This window comes from Heloderma suspectum, chromosome 2 (genome assembly GCF_057233095.1).
Source record: "Heloderma suspectum isolate Gila_16-S chromosome 2, 16-S_ref, whole genome shotgun sequence".
NCBI classification, from domain to species: Eukaryota; Metazoa; Chordata; class Lepidosauria; order Squamata; family Helodermatidae; genus Heloderma; species Heloderma suspectum.
The window spans coordinates 362374003-362389618 of NC_139459.1; the positions used below are offsets into that span (position 1 = coordinate 362374003).

Genomic DNA, 15616 nt, shown 5'->3' on the forward strand with positions numbered 1-15616 from the left:
ATATACTACTCTGTCACACAAGCCCTCCGCAAAATAGGAATACAACACTGCGCTACTTTGCAGGACTTGTGTAACCCACACTTTCTCAGCCACAGCCCCACCTCCTGCAATATGGGTATAATAATGACAAACTTTATCTGTCCACATTGTCAAGTTAATTTGTCATGTTTATAAACTCAGAAAAAGTATTAACAAGACCAGAGTTTAAAAAGTCACGTAGTCCTGTCTTTGCTGTAACCTTTTGCTTTTGGGTAGGCACACTGTCAAAAAGTAGCTATAGGAAACTCCTGGATTTCTAAATTGTTTTTTATGAAGCTGCAATTACTTCCTAACAGGGAAGACCCCAAAAAGGCTTAACACAGCCAGATAGTGTATATTAAGCATTGCTGTGACTTCATTCATCGGCTAAAAACACTAAAACCTGGGAGCCAGCTAGTTTCTCACATAACAAATAGGCAGAATAGAGACTGCACATTTTGCCTCATATCTAGAATTCTACAAGGCTTAGCGACTTGCTTCTTTTTAATGAAAGCTGGGAATCTGGAAACTGTCTCATCTCCAGGTGGTCAATTGCCCCTCCCTGTGGATGGCCATGAGTATGGATGAAATTCTGAATGGCTATCCTCATAATATGACAGTTAGCCATCTCTCCCTTTCCTTTATGTTCTCTTTCAGCACTTTCCCAACTTTTGTGGCTGAAGGCATGGAGTTTTATTGTGCTTTCACATACCAACACAATCTTATGCATGTTTACAGTGGAAGGGGAAGATTAAGCCCCTAAATGTCAGTGTACATAAGGAGTGCATCCTCCCTCATGATTCTGGGACACCCTCCCCAGCACTTCCCAGATGCATACATCCTCAACATTCAAACATGCATATAAATTATAATACAGGTATATGTAAGCAGTTATTTGGATCTTTCTCCAGTAGTGAGTGGAACACAGGTCTCTTGTGCAGCAGAAAGTCAAAGCTCCCCCTGCATTGCATCCCATCCCCTGAGGATTTTAGTGTGACTGTTTTTACAGGTATTTTAATTTGGATAAGCAGAAAGCAGAAGTAAAGAGAAACTAGTCCTTTTTTAATGATTTATTTATTTTTTAAATTCACTATAAAAAGAGGAAATATATGGACAAGTATGCCCATATATTAAATACAAGTACACATTCAAAACACCCCCAAAATGGGAGGTATAGTCCAACATATCCTGAGCGGACTTGGTTGAGGCATGCTACACATTACACAAAACAAAACAAGAGGTCTCTTAAAAAGTTAAGAACTACTAATAGATCATGTGACAGAATGACCTGGAGAGGAACATTTTGTCCTGCAAAGCAGGTTTTGGCCTTACAGTCCTGCCGAGGGACTTCTACATTCACATCCCGAGTCCATTTCAGGAAAAGAGTCACCAATGCTCTGTGCACGTTAGGCAAGTGTTCCCTCCAAGTCATTTGCAAATTTCCCATCCCCATACAGTTTCCCCTTGCTATATACAGCTGGTAGCCAGAAGTGAAAGATTTTTGCACCATGCTCCAGCTGTATTTGGCAATCTTAGGGAGAAAGTGTCAGGCAGGCATCCTCCCCGAGGAGAAAGAATGGGACAATGGGCTCTCCAGAGAATGAAGCATTGGAGAAGGCATAGATTGAGCATCCTCGTTCAGCATCATAGAAGGCCACTCGTTGCCCCGGATAGTTCAGAGTCACTCGGATCCTCTTGGGCTCCCCGATCACAGCAAGAGGACGGCGACCAAGTGCCCTGTACTTGTTTCTGCACTTTGCTACAGTCCAGAACCCATTCTCTGGAATCAACTGGAAATAGCCCTTTCGCGCCACAGACTTTCTGGCAACCCCCACAACGTATAGTTCCTTATCTCCCACAATGACTACCCAGCTGTGTCTGCCTGCTGTGAATCCCTGATGTCCCAGCACAATATTAAGATTGTTAAATCTCTCTGGCTTGTCAGGCACGTCTTGATCTTCAGCACTCCACTGCACACTCCGACAATCCTCAGACAGGACGAGTTTGCGATGAGCAGTGTCTGGATCCAGAGTTACATTGGCTGTTGGGAAGCGGCAGAGAGAAGACAGGTGGATTACCTGGAGAAGTGGTTTACATAATGAGCTTAGAAACATCCCAAGAATTAACTTCCCCTTAAAAATCAATAGGATTTCTATGTAGTAAACTCTGGATTGGGATTCTCCTCTTTCCTCCTGACTTTCCCCACATTTGAATAAAGAGAACACTGGAGTTAGATTAGTCAAGGATAGAAGACATGCCCCCTGCAGCTAACTGTCATGCAGGATTCAATTCATCCTCCATTTTGTGAAATATAAAACCCAGCTGTTACTCAAACTATCGCCATCTTTATGCCAAACACACAGGTTCCTTGGCAGATGGAAAACAAGGAGAAATTGGACAGCTTTTATATTAATAAAGATGGTGATAATTGTAGGTGGTGTACTAGGTACTGAAAGCTCTTTGACCTACTGGACCTGTGCAGACATCACGCTAAGCCATGATGATTAGGAGTTTTGAGCTAACCATGTTTGCCTGGCAGGTGTCTGTCCCAACAATGGTGATTTATTAACCATGGACTAACCACATTCACTAACCACTTGCTGCAAGATGGTTAGTAGGCTCTACTATGGCTTAGTGTGATGTCTGAACAGCCTCCATGGTTAATTGACAGCTGTCACAGAGCTCCGTGGCAACAGGGGCCACAGGAGGAGTAGCTGAACACCAAAATGACCGACAGCGCAAAAGCCGCTGAGATGCATGGCCGCCCATCCAGAGGACTGCAGGTTCCTGCAGGAGGGAGGGTGGTTAGAGAATGGTTGGTCTAACCACATGCAGGCAACCATGCTCCACAACATGTGGCAATAGTGCTCGCAGTGGTTAGCAGTAACTACCATGCACTATGGTTAGCCTACCCACCCTTCCCCAATGTGCGTGTGAACACTGTGTGGCCAATGTTTTAAATGCAATAGTGGTGGCTTGAAAGCACATTGAAAAACATGTGTACTTTTCGATATCCTAAACTGAGCTCAGTTTAATTTTAGATAACATGAAGGATGAACGTATAGGTATATACACACCTACACACTTGCTGTTGTGCAGTGAATATAAGAGGCCTGCTGGATCAGACCAAAGACCCACCTAGTCTATTATCCTGCCTCCACAATAGCCAAGTAGAAGCCTTTCGGAAGCCCAAAAGCAGAACACAAGTGGAACAACCCACTCCCACTGTGGTTCCCCAGCATATTCTCCATGGATTTGTCTATTTAAAAAAAAGTTTTTAAAATCCTTACATACTGCTTAATATAAGAAAATCTCTTAAGTGTTTCACACCAATCCCCTTTAAAAGCAGTTTCAGGTGGTGATCATCACCATATCTTGGGGTAGCAAATCCCATGGCTTAACTATGCACTGCGTAAACAAGTTCTTCCTTTTGTATGTCCTGAATCTCTCACCATTCAGCTTCAATGGAAGCATTCCTATGCATGTTTACTCCAAATCAAGCCCCACGGTGTCCAGCAGGGCTTACACTTAAGTAAGATTACAGATTCAAAAGAATATATATTAAACGTTCAGGAGTAGGGCAAAGCCTTTTCCAGGTGCAGTTTCCAAATACATAGGTACTGTCTTCATTCTAAAAATGAATATATGATCTATGGCCACTTCCTCCCTCCTCTTTCTGCTCAGGAGTAGAGAAAAAGCAGTTTGGGGTTGGGGGGGGGGGAAAATAGTGAATAGAAGTACATTTTTCTCTCACATTAGGGTCAGTCAATGAAATTGGTTGACAGCTGGTATAGGACAGAGGGATGGGACTACGTCTTCACATACAGTTTTCAGTATTTTGTTGGCTGGAAGTTTAGATTGTTAAGAAAAACTAGACAAATTTAGGGAAGATGCGCCTCACAAGAGCTAATAGCCATGAGTTCAACAGAATCGTCACTTAAAGAGGCAGAGTAACTCTGAGCAGCCTTGCAAGCAAGGACATCCACAAAAAATACTAGTTCTTTTAAAAAAAAGAAAGAAGGTATGCATTGTCACATTCACTAAGTTAGTGATTTTTGATCAGAAAGAGAAAACACTAACATTCATAGTACTTCCCTGTGTAGTCACCTGGAACAGATCTTATCCACCTCAAATGACCAGGTAAGAGGCTCTTTATGAACCACCCAGAGAGCTTTGGGTACAGGGCGGTATAGAAATGCAATAAATAAAACAACTAAATAGGCACCTGAACCTGATGACCAGATGCTGAGGACAGACAGATGAAGAGGGGTGTTCCCTTCATGCTGCTCATGGGGTTCCCAGAGGCACCTACCTGCCATCGCTTGAGTGGAGCAAGCATAGGCAAACTACCACCCTAAGCTGAACTTCAAAAGCCCTTCGGAAGAGATCAGTTCAGACCTATGGCCAGAGCAACCTATCCCTTTTCTGGCAGCCAGCTAGGTGGGATGAACAGGGAGAAAGCTAGGTGGCAGGAAGTGAGAAAAAGAGTGGCCACACCCACTTCTGGCTCTGGCTACGCCCACCACTCCCTTCAGCCCCTCCACACAAAAAAGATTCCCCACCCTTCTGATCCAGCAGGGCAGTTCTCACCTCAAGGTCTCAGATTTAAAACCAGTCAAAGCAAGTAACTAAAGTAGCAGAGAAAATGCTCCCCATTAGCTTCCCACCACTCCTAGTTAATCCATTGATTGTTCCAGAGCCCCACAGTGCAGGACTGGGGAACTTCAATTAAATCCAGCAGGCAGTTTTCTGATGAGCCCTCCCTCCCTCCTGAGTATTTGGTCCTCCAGCAGATCCTTCAACTTACGTTCCTGCAGTGGAAAATCAAATTCCAGAGTGTCTGGGTAAGGAAAGGCAAAGGGATTAGACATCATGCATTTAACAAATTTTGTAACACAATCAGTTGATATTGTAGCATCTATGTTTCCTTTATTTCAGGTAAAAGATTAAGTAAATGCTGAAACAACTCTGGGAGAGGTCGGGGGAGTCCAGTAGTTTCAACAGGACTTAGCCACAATTAGCTTTCACTATGTTAGAGCAGGTGTATTTATAGGCATGTGGGTAAGGCAGTCTTTCTGAAGAAACACATTTACTTTGTTTTAAGATGCATATTCTTCTCCCGTAGTGAATTAAAATTTCCTTCTCTACTAGCACTCACATTTTCAATTTTCCTGGCCCTGCTAACATTACAAAGGACCTTGAGCCTTTCCACATCCACACCTGAACCAAAGTTAACAACCAAAACAAGATCTTGGCAGCCATTCTTTCTCACCTTTGAAGGGCTTCATCACACCCTCCAGAAATGGTTTTATGTCAATGAGCCTCCAGATGTTCCACTCCAGCGCAGGAGGAAAATGCACAGGAGTCCCAAATGTCTTTGCTTCCTCATACCTGGAGAGAAGAAAAAAATATTACCTCCCATTCTGTCCAACATAGATTTCAGGAATGGGACAAAAAGATGTGTGCAGCAACCAACAAGATTTAAGAGTAAAATCAATCTGAACAGCAAAAGATAATGAACTGAAAACACAAGAAATACATGCAGAGGAAGAAGAGAGATGATCGCCACTACTCAAAGGAAGGGTAGATTTTAGACAAAATAAATAGAAATGGATATATAAAGTTTCAGAAAACTGACAATGGGGTGGAAACGGGGGGGAAAAAAAGAGAAACAGAATGACCACAGGAGTAAAAAGAATAGGAAGGTATGAACTGTTGTAATGCAGGGCAGGTAGCCCTGCCAAAACACTTGTATTTGGAGTGAAAATAAGGGGGGGGTCAATTTGGAAAGAGTAACCTTATTTCAGTGACATGGGGTGAAAATCTTTCTGCAAAAAAAATTCCAGAACAAGAGATTTTCCATGGTTTTATTTTTCTGTAGAAAAAATACAATTTCATTAATTCATTAGTAAAAATGAATGTGTACCAACTGCAAATACAATATTAGGCAAGCTTCAGAGTTTCAGAGTTGCAATTAACGATTTTCAGGTAATTATCCCTAGTATACATATATGTCACTGAAGTACATGTATGTCTCAGAATGCAATGGAGCTAATAAATAGTGCCACTGAAACTGAAAGTGCCCCAACAACCGTAGAGGAAGAGAGTTGAACCCTATGCAAAATAAGTTAATCTGCATTGGAAAGTTTCCAGCAAATTTTCTGGAATACCCACATCACTGCCTTATATTACTCTGTGAAAAGCTGGAGGTAACAAAGACCTCTCCCACCATTAGCCATGCACCAAGAAACACCATGTTCTTCACCTGCTCTCCACATCATTCCCAGCACCAAGACACATAAAGGAAAATGAATGGGACCCACTTACCTCTGCAAAATGTTTCTTACATCCTACAGGGAAAGAGAGAAAAGAGGGAACTCCGTGTCTGCCACTCGCCATTGTATGAAGACCATACTATGAAGATTGAGGAAGACCTCAGAAGATAGTGTAACTTCTTAAAAGAAGTTGGATGCCCAAAATGGCAAGTGTCCCAGCCCTAGGGAAGTACAGAAGTGCAGCCCTGCTGGACCAGACCAAGCATTTGTCTAGTCCAGCATCCTGCTGGCAACAGGGCCAGCCCTAAACATTTTGCTGCTTGAGGCAGATCAGCAGATGACAACCTTCCCACACAGGTCAAGGTGCATAATTTGGTCAAATGTTATTTTTTGCCTCAGATGCAGAAAATCCCACAAGCACCTGTCAACTTTCCTGGCAGTAAATATACAACAATAATAAATTAAGTAACCATAATCAGCTGCCTGAGGCACGGCCTCACTGCCCTGGAAAGTGGACCGTGACTCAGGAGATCCAGGTGCTAGAACCCACTCAGGCATGAACCTCACTGGGTGACTTCGGGTCAGTCACTGACTCTCAGCCTAGCCTACCTCGGAGGGGTTATTGTGAGGGTAAAACGGAGAGGAGGAGGTTCAGGGTGGGCTTCTTGGAGGAAAAAGGGTGAGATATAATGAATGTAAAAATAATGTAAGTATGTAAGGCTGTTTGGTGGAACACCTAATTGGAAGCCATTAAGAAGGAAATCATTAGCAAACAGCCCAGAAAAACATTAAATTCCATCAACGTTAAATTTTTTTGTTGCTGTTTATCCGTTCAGTCGCTTCCAACTCTTCGTGACTTCATGGACCAGCCCACGCCAGAGCTTCCAGTCAGCCGTCGCCACCCCCAGCTCCCCCAAGGTCGAGTCCGTCACCTCCAGAATATCATCCATCCATCTTGCCCTTGGTCGGCCCCTCTTCCTTTTGCCTTCCACTTCCCCTAGCATCAGCATCTTCTCCAGGGTATCCTGTCTTCTCATGATGTGGCCAAAGTACTTCAGTCAACATTAAATAGGAATTACTAATTTGCACCAAAATGAATACTTTCCTAGTCCTCTGTGATGTTCCTGCACATAACATGACTGGCTTATCAGCTGCATAAACTGGGCAACTTCACTTTTTGCACAGATGAAGGCACACAGTAGTATGGAGCCCACCACCACCACCACCTTTGCATTGGGAAAGAACTGGGCTGTTTCTGCCCCCATCTTACCGGCAGGAGTACCCTTGCTGGTTGCTGACGCTTCTCCTCCATCCTACGGATGATTCGTTCAAGAGATGAGAGCTCCTTGGCGAGCCTGTCCTGGTGATCATTCCTTTCTGCTATAATCTCATCCTCCAGCTCTTCCAGGTGGTCCAGTAGAAGTCTCTCTTGTGTATTCAGGAACCTGGATAGTCGCCTGAATTCATTCATCATCTGTTGCCTCTGCAGTTCTATTTCTATCTGCAACAAATAAATGGGAAAAAGGGGGGAAGCTATGTTAAGAGCATTGTCAGTCCTCACAGCATCAAGAGGGAGACCATAAGCATTCCCTTGGAAAGACACTTCTGAATTTTTGTGTCAACATTTAGCAAGGGAAGAGTTTCCTGAAGACTCGTCAAGCGGCTTTTGAGCTAGCAATGTTATGGGACATCAGAGTTTTCCAAAGCACAGACATCCTGTAGAATCAAACTCTTTCATAGTTTCAGATACTTCTGCATTTAATAGTTTTTCCAAATACTGGTTGGAGTACTTGTTTACTTGGAGTACTTGGAGTACTTGTTTACCTCCCCATAATCGTGACACTTACAAGGAGAATTGTCATTTTATCTTCTGTATCTTCTTTGTATTCCAGATTTTTCTCTCTCCCCTTCAGCAGAATCTCAAGGCAGCTGCCAAACTGAGCCTGAAAAGAAAGCAAAAGGTTCCTGTTTGGATCTTTGTTAGAGGTTTACTGTATACAACTATAAAAATTGTCACTGAAAAAAGAGGAGGGATGTGCAAATGCATAATATGTTTGCTCTGTGCTTGATATCCTAATACCAGAGCTAGGGAGAGGTAGTAGCTAGTTCCAAAGTTGGCATCCCAGATGTTGTTGGATTACAACACTCATCATCCCCAGCCATTTGCCTTGCTGGTTGGAGATGCTGGAAATTATATGAATGAATGACTGAGCTGTGTATTATGTAAAAAAAAGGTAAAGGTGCCCCCAACCAGTCGTGTCCAACTCTAGGGTGCAGTGCTCATCCCCGTTTCTAAGCCGAAGAGCCAGCGCAGTCCGAAGACGCTTCCGTGGCCACGTGGCCGGCATGACTGAACACCAAGGTGCACGGAACACTGTTACCTTTCCCGCCGAGGCGGTACCTATTTATCTACTTGCAATTTCTTGCTTTCGAACTGCTAGGTTGGCAGGAGCTGGGACTGAAGACGGGAGCTCACTCCGTCACGCAGCACTCGGGTCTCGAACTGCTGTCCTGCCGACCTTCCAGTCTGCAGTTCAGCGTCTTAACCACTAAGCCACCGTGGCCCCCCGTGTATTATGTAGCCCAATGCAAATTTTTGTACAAAAGATACAGCTAATTAAGAGTAATTAAATAAACCAATAAATTTTAAAGCGGGGCCAACAATTTTTTCCCTTGTTTGCATTGAGATGAAAAAGAACCCAGCAACCCCCACAGGGACATAGGATGAATCATCCTTCAAACAGATCACTAGCTCTTCAGAAGGTCATCTCAGGAGAGTTCTTAATAAGGGGAAAATCAGCTTCTCTCTGCAGTCTTCATACAGATTCCAGTGCAGGAGTACATGATCAACAGACTATGGCACCCATTCCACACTGACATCCGTTAACTGGAATCATATTGAATCATCCACTTAACAATGCAGAGAGCAATGCATTGAAATGAGAGCCTGAATGCTCTCCTGTACTTGGAAACAGTCAATCAGAGATAATGGGGAACAAATTTGTCAGCTGCAGCTCTCTTACATTAGACATCTAAATCAAGTAACCTTCGCAGAGTTCTGTCTTTTAAGCCATCATTGCCCAAAACTTCAGGAGAAAAACCCAACCTAAAAATTCTCTTCTCCATCTCTCTCATTCACCAACTAACAAAGGAGTCAGAAAGCAGTAAATGAATGTAACTAGCAGGAGCTGCAGAAAAATGCACCTTTAGCCACCATTTCAAGGCATTTTTCCAAGCCTGGCATTCAACTGATCGAATATCCACTTCCAAGTAAATAGCTGCATTCCCGTCACAAGAAGGTGAACCCAGAATCTTCCTAAGGAAACTAGATTACCTCTCAGGTGGAAAGTTCAAACCCAGAAAACCAAAATTGAAATGCCAAAGATAAGCTGGGCCAAGGACTTGGCTCTATAAACCTGGATAGCAGGAGGTTATGAAGAGATCACCTTGCATTAAAAAAAAAAAAGAATCTTGAAATGGGCTGATGGCTAAAGTTGGCTGACTTTGGGCGCAATCCTATGCAGATAGGCAGCCGCCTCCGAACTCAGAGGCGACTGCCTATCCAAAGCAGGGCAGGAGAAGCACGTAGGGGATTGTTCCCTCCGTGCTTCTCCTGCCCTGCATTTTCAGCTAGACAGCTGATTGCGGCTGTCTAGCCATGGGAGGGCTGAGCAGCAGAGGAGGCTGCCATACTACACATTGGATGTGTCATACAGGCATTTCTGCCTTCCCCGCCCCGGAACACGCCCCAGGAACGCCCCATTTGGGCTGCTCCGAGGTCGGTTCCTGGAAAACCAGATATCCTGTGGCCATCTAGCCACTGACTAGCAGCCATAGGATTGCTCCCTTAATTGCTTGCTTCCGTTGTTCAGACAGGGAGCCAGTGCTCTGCATTTGTATACCTAGATATCTTATATGAAGGACTTGCTCTGAACTGTTGCCAATTAGGGTCTGTTTATATCACTTTCAGGCTTTAGTAAACACAGAGACCTGAGATTTGTCATAATTAATAATCAGACTGTTCTTGGAGCAATAAGCCCTGAAAGTAGCTAAGAAATGGTTTAAGCCTATTCTAAAGCTAAGAAACGGCTTAAGCTTATGCAGTGAGAGCATCGTTGGCATATAACAATAGGGGAATTCTTACAATCGATAGTTTAGGGGCATGATACTCAACATCATAGAGATGAGGAGCCAGATCATTTAAGAACAGGGTGAAAAGTTAAAGGCCAATATAACACCTCTAGTAACAGAAATTGGATTTGAAACTTGTCCCTGGTGCTGACATCTTGCTTGGCTGGACGTTTGATTATATAAACATCTAATAAGAAATAATTACCGTCGGTCTATAAGAATTTTGTTTAATTTTGACCATAATAGCTCCTGCGCCACCAGGTCAAAAGCTGACTTAAGGTCAATAATGGCAGAAATAAGCTCCCCACCAGAAAGTGAAGAATATTTTTCTGCAAAGTGTGCTAATATGCAGCAGTGATCTGAAGTTGAGTGACCAGCTCTAAACTGGCTGGGAAACAGTGAGAGCTGTAGAACTTTTTTCTGAAAAAGCATACATAGGGTTGTCCCCTTAATGGCAATTAAACTTTAAATATCTTGCTCTTTAACTGTGCATTTGAATCACTCCTTGCTCCCAGTGACCACAGAACCTTGTTAGACTACTTCATTCCCAGCCACCACATCTATTGACCATGCTAGATAGTGGGGAGAGGAATTCTAGTCCAGCATAACCCAAGGGCACCAGGTTGAGGGAGGCTGACCTAAAGCACCTACACATACCAGGGTGGAATAGGATCTGAGGCACACCAGGCCTCAGTCCCCTGAAAGCAAGTATCCAGCCCTACAATACATAAAGAATAATTAGATGAAGGCTCCTGAGCATGTGCAGAGGCTATTTCTGCACAACCGTATAAACAAAGCTATCTCCAAAGCTGTACCTTCCCAGGAGAAGAGAGAATTGTGGGCAGCCTTGAACCCTGGCAGCCAATGTTTTTCAAGCATAACTTACCTCGCAGGATTGTGAGGATACAATGAGGGGAGAAACACGTACATAGCCTTGAGCTCGTTGAAGGCAAGGCAGGAGGTAAATGTACAAAGAATAAACAGTCAGGAGCAGGCTGCTAATGAAATATAGGCCTCAGACAAAAGACCCAGGTTATCATGTGAACAGGCACCTAGGGGGAGATCAGGACACCTAGGGAGAGATCAGGAGCAGCTACCAAAACTTCCAGGTGGGCTGCTGAGGCTCCTGCTGCATTAAGGAGGAATATGGAATGACTGAACGCACCTGCATATAGCAGGGTTGAATATGAGAGGATGAGGCCCACCAGGCCTCAGTCAATTCAAAGCCAGGATTCATCTCTAGAACATGTGAAGTACAACTGGATGAGCAGACACCCAAGCATGCGCAGAGTCCATTTCCACACAACTATATAGGCCAGGCTTTTCCAACTTGGCGCCCTCCAGATATGTTGGACACCACCTCCCCAGCCAGTACCAGGTTGGGGAAAGCTGACATGAGCAAAGCCTTCTCCCGTACATGGACTTGCCGCTAAAGGCTTATCCGAGGAGTGGACTCTGGGCAGCCTTGATCCCTGGCAGCTGAGGCTTTCCAGAATATGCACTGGGGATTCCCACCAGTAGCTCCCTCTTACCTTGTACTCTTGGGCAGCTTCTTCTACAGGGACCACAGTGTGACCTCTGTGCTCTTGGGAACTGTCACACTTCGCACAGAGGGGGGCGTGATCGTTCTTGCAGAAGAGGTCCAGGGGCTGATGGTGCCTCTCGCATTCTGGCGGCCAAGCCCATGCCTCTCTCTCTGTAAACTCTTCCCAATTGTTGGCTATTTCAGCAAGGTTTGTTACAGAAGTGCTTGAATTTGAGTTAGGTTCAATTCCCAAACTGCAATAGGGACAGTTGGCCTGGGTGCGAGACTCCGCCCAGCATTTACGGATGCAGACTTGGCAAAAGCTGTGCCCACATTCCAGAGTCACTGGACCAAGGAAATAATGGAGGCAGAAGGGGCAAGTTGCTTCTAGCTGAACCTTCTTCGGGGGGATCTCTGCATCCATGGCTTCACTCCTGTAGTGGGAGGTAAAGTTTCCTTCTTCAGAAGCGGTGACAACCTTGTACAGAAATGTCAGAGTTATGATGAACGTAAAAGCATGGAAAATGGCACAGAAGGCCACAGAAGGTCAACAAAAACTGGTCACCCTGCCCCAGGCAAGCACTTTCCACTAACAGAAAGCTATCATCGGACACAGCCTATGCCTTTTCACATATAGCTGTTTTCTCGGGTTTTGGATATTTTTGTAGCTGTTTATTTTTCAGGCCTTTGATGCCTGTTTACACTGCATACAGTACATGAAAGATCAACAAAGAACCTGGCAATTCCACATTCAGCTGCACTTGATTTCCTCAGCTATGTAATGTGGTGTGTATTCTCATCCTCCCATTGGAAGAAATTATTCAAGATGATACTTAAATTGAAAACTCTCAGAGATATGGGAACTGTGTTCCATGAACAGAAGGGCTATGGAAGACATTTGATCGAGTAGAGGAATACCTCCCTCTGCTACTTGCCCGCACCCTCCAAAAATCTGTTCTTCCAACCTTCTCAAGCAGATTTTTGCAGGGCACAAATAGCTGCAGAGGGTCAGCAGGAGTGAGGTCTGGATTAAACCCATTGGCAACTACCTACCTAATCATTTGTTCATACAACACATGAAATAAGATAAGGATCCCATAAATATGTCTGGCTTTCTATTACCTTCTATATCCCTAACTGTCCATTGCTATTCTCAGTCATAAGCAGAAAGAAGAAAACTTCACATGTTTATCTACTTGATATAGTTTAAGGTAGAGATGGCCAGAGAACTGAGTAAGTTCCAGAGGGACAGACCTCCTGGTATTCCACCAAAAAAAAAAAAAAAAAAGCGTTTTGTGTCACCTTAAGGACTAAACCATTTCACCATCCTGTTTTCTCTTTCAACCCCACTTTCAGACTTAGCCACCTTGATTAACCCTTTCCACAAGAGTTATTTTCCTCAAGGGTAAGACTATCAATGGATAGTAGTCCCGATAGCTAAACGCTATTTATCCAGTATCAGAGGCAGTATGAATACCACTTGCTGAGGAACATGGGCAAGAGAGTGCTGCTACACTCCTGTCCTACTTGTGGTTTTCCACATGGGCAGCTGGTTGGCCATTGTATGAACAGAAGTGTTCCTAATGGCAACACAAGAGCCTCTTCTAGATGGCTACTGCTTAAAAAACAAAAGGGGGGGGCAACACTCATCCCCTTCTGCAGGGAAAACAATCAACCCCAGGCATCCCTGTTACCACTTTTGTCCTCTCCTCCCAGCTGCAGAGGACCTCCTATGTGCAGCTTCTATCTTAAAGTCAATCATTCTTGCTGTGCAAGCATGCCCAGAACATATAAATACATGGAGAAGCCATTTTATTTATTTAGGGTATAATCCTATGCATGTTCTTAATGCTCGTAATGATATAGGGCAGAATAGATGAACCCTTGGTCTGATGCAGCAGGTCTCTTATTATGTTGCTTCCATTTTGCTATTCCAGTCTCCCTTTTCTAGCTTCTCATTTAACTCCGTTTTTCTTTAATCCTTTTCTACTCAGCAGCCACTGCTTCTAGTAATTTCACTGCATCTTTCTCCTTTCTTCCTGACTTTTTATCTCCCAGTTACATTTGTCTGCAGTTCGTATCCATTCCTCATTAATCCCGCACACCTGTCTCCCTTGTCACTCTCTCCTTCTCCCCTGTGTTGGTTTTTCAGAAACAATTCTTAGTGGCAAATAAAGATGAGAAGGGGAAGCAAGCTGGGTCGGTCTCATCCTGGTAGTGCTGTCCCTTCCCCAACTAAACTGCACATTTCAGGGAAGGCTCTCTGGCTGAGTCTCAGGCCACCACCGGCAAGGCAAGGCAAAATACGGCTGCTCAGAAAAGGGGGGGGGGAGCAAGTAAAGGGAAGGAGGAAAGTCAGAAGAGAAAAGGGAACAGTACACAGCTCTTCACACGCTGTCCCCCTCCATAAATCAGACATGTTGCCCTCCTCAACCTCTTTACACACTCGCCCACCGTACAGCAGCTGTAGCCCATTAATTGAAGGGCATTTTTTTTTAAAAAAAGCCTCACTTGCAACTAGTTTCTTTGAATGCCTGGTTTACTGGAATTTCACGAAGCATACAGGGAAGCTCCCCTCACTACTGCTCCCCCCATCCGTGCAAGCAGGTTTTAAAAAATAAAGACCAAAAAAAGTAAAACATGCAGGCATTAGAGACAAATTCCAGAGGGATTACTGTGTTAGTTTGTTACAGCAAAAACAAGAGTCTTGTGGCACCTTAACAATTAACACATTCGGTCTGCCATAAGCTTTCAGGGACACCGTCACCTTCATCAGATGCAAAACAACCCCCAAACAAGGCAACTTACTTGCTGGCTGATGTCTGTCGCTTTGCCCTTTAGATACTGGATCACTTTTGGTTAACGTCCTTGCTCTCTCCTGTCCCTTGGTAGCACACTTTATGCCTCAACTCAACCGCACTGCTTTAAGGCACTCCACATCCTCCCACGTGGCACATCCACAGCACTCCCGATTGGCTCAGAAATCAGCCAAGTAATTATTGCCCTCACCTACACTCCTTCCACACCTTCCACGCTGGCTGGACAACAGGGGTTTTCCTGAGATGATGGCCTTACTTCTAGTTTCAGGGGAGCACCCTTAAGGTTAAAAAGTACAGTAAATAAGGGTGCAATTGTATACATGTTTAGACAGGAAAAAAAAGTCCTGCAACTCCCAGCATTCCCCAGCCAACTGGCAGGGGAATGCTGGGAGTTGCAGACTTTTTTTTCTTTCTAAACATTTATTTTAGTTATTTATTTAAAACATTTGTATCCCACCCTATATCATTAAGAGCATTAAGAACATGCATAGGATCATACCCTAAATAAATAAAATGGCTTCTCCATTTATTTGTATGTTCTGGGCATGCTTGCACAGCAAGAATGATTGACTTTAAGATAGAAGCTGCACATAGGAGGTCCTCTGCAGCTGGGAGGAGAGGACAAAAGTGGTAACAGGGATGCTTGCGGTTTGTTTGTTTTCCCTGCAGGAGGAGATGGGTGCTCCCCCCCCCCCCCCGTTTTTTAAGCAATAGCCATCTAGAAGAGGCTCTTTTTCTGTTGCCATTGGAAATGCTTCCTTGGCCCCCTCAGGGTTTGGGAGACAAAAACTGTTCTCACAACCTGCTCCTCTTTGGGCACAATCCCATGCATGCATGTTTAGACAGAA

At 44.2% G+C, this 15616-nt stretch overlaps 1 protein-coding gene across 2 annotated transcripts; it reads right to left on the reverse strand.

Moving 5' to 3' along the window:
* Positions 1-1060: 1060 nt before the first annotated feature.
* LOC146355673 (zinc finger protein RFP-like) lies at positions 1061-14899 on the reverse strand. 2 transcript variants are annotated; one of them, XM_084831009.1, is made up of 8 exons: positions 14758-14899; positions 11957-12383; positions 8141-8236; positions 7564-7794; positions 6346-6368; positions 5291-5409; positions 4826-4858; positions 1061-2059 (listed from the first exon to the last, which is right to left on the reverse strand). In XM_084831009.1, exons 2-8 carry the CDS (start codon positions 12371-12373, stop codon positions 1551-1553), a joined length of 1428 nt encoding a protein of 475 aa, XP_084687135.1. In that variant the 5' UTR covers positions 12374-12383; positions 14758-14899; the 3' UTR covers positions 1061-1550. The 2 variants fall into 2 exon arrangements, with proteins under 2 accessions (XP_084687135.1, XP_084687136.1); XM_084831010.1 differs by having other exon boundaries at positions 1102-2059; positions 11957-12427; positions 14758-14893.
* Positions 14900-15616: the final 717 nt, after the last annotated feature.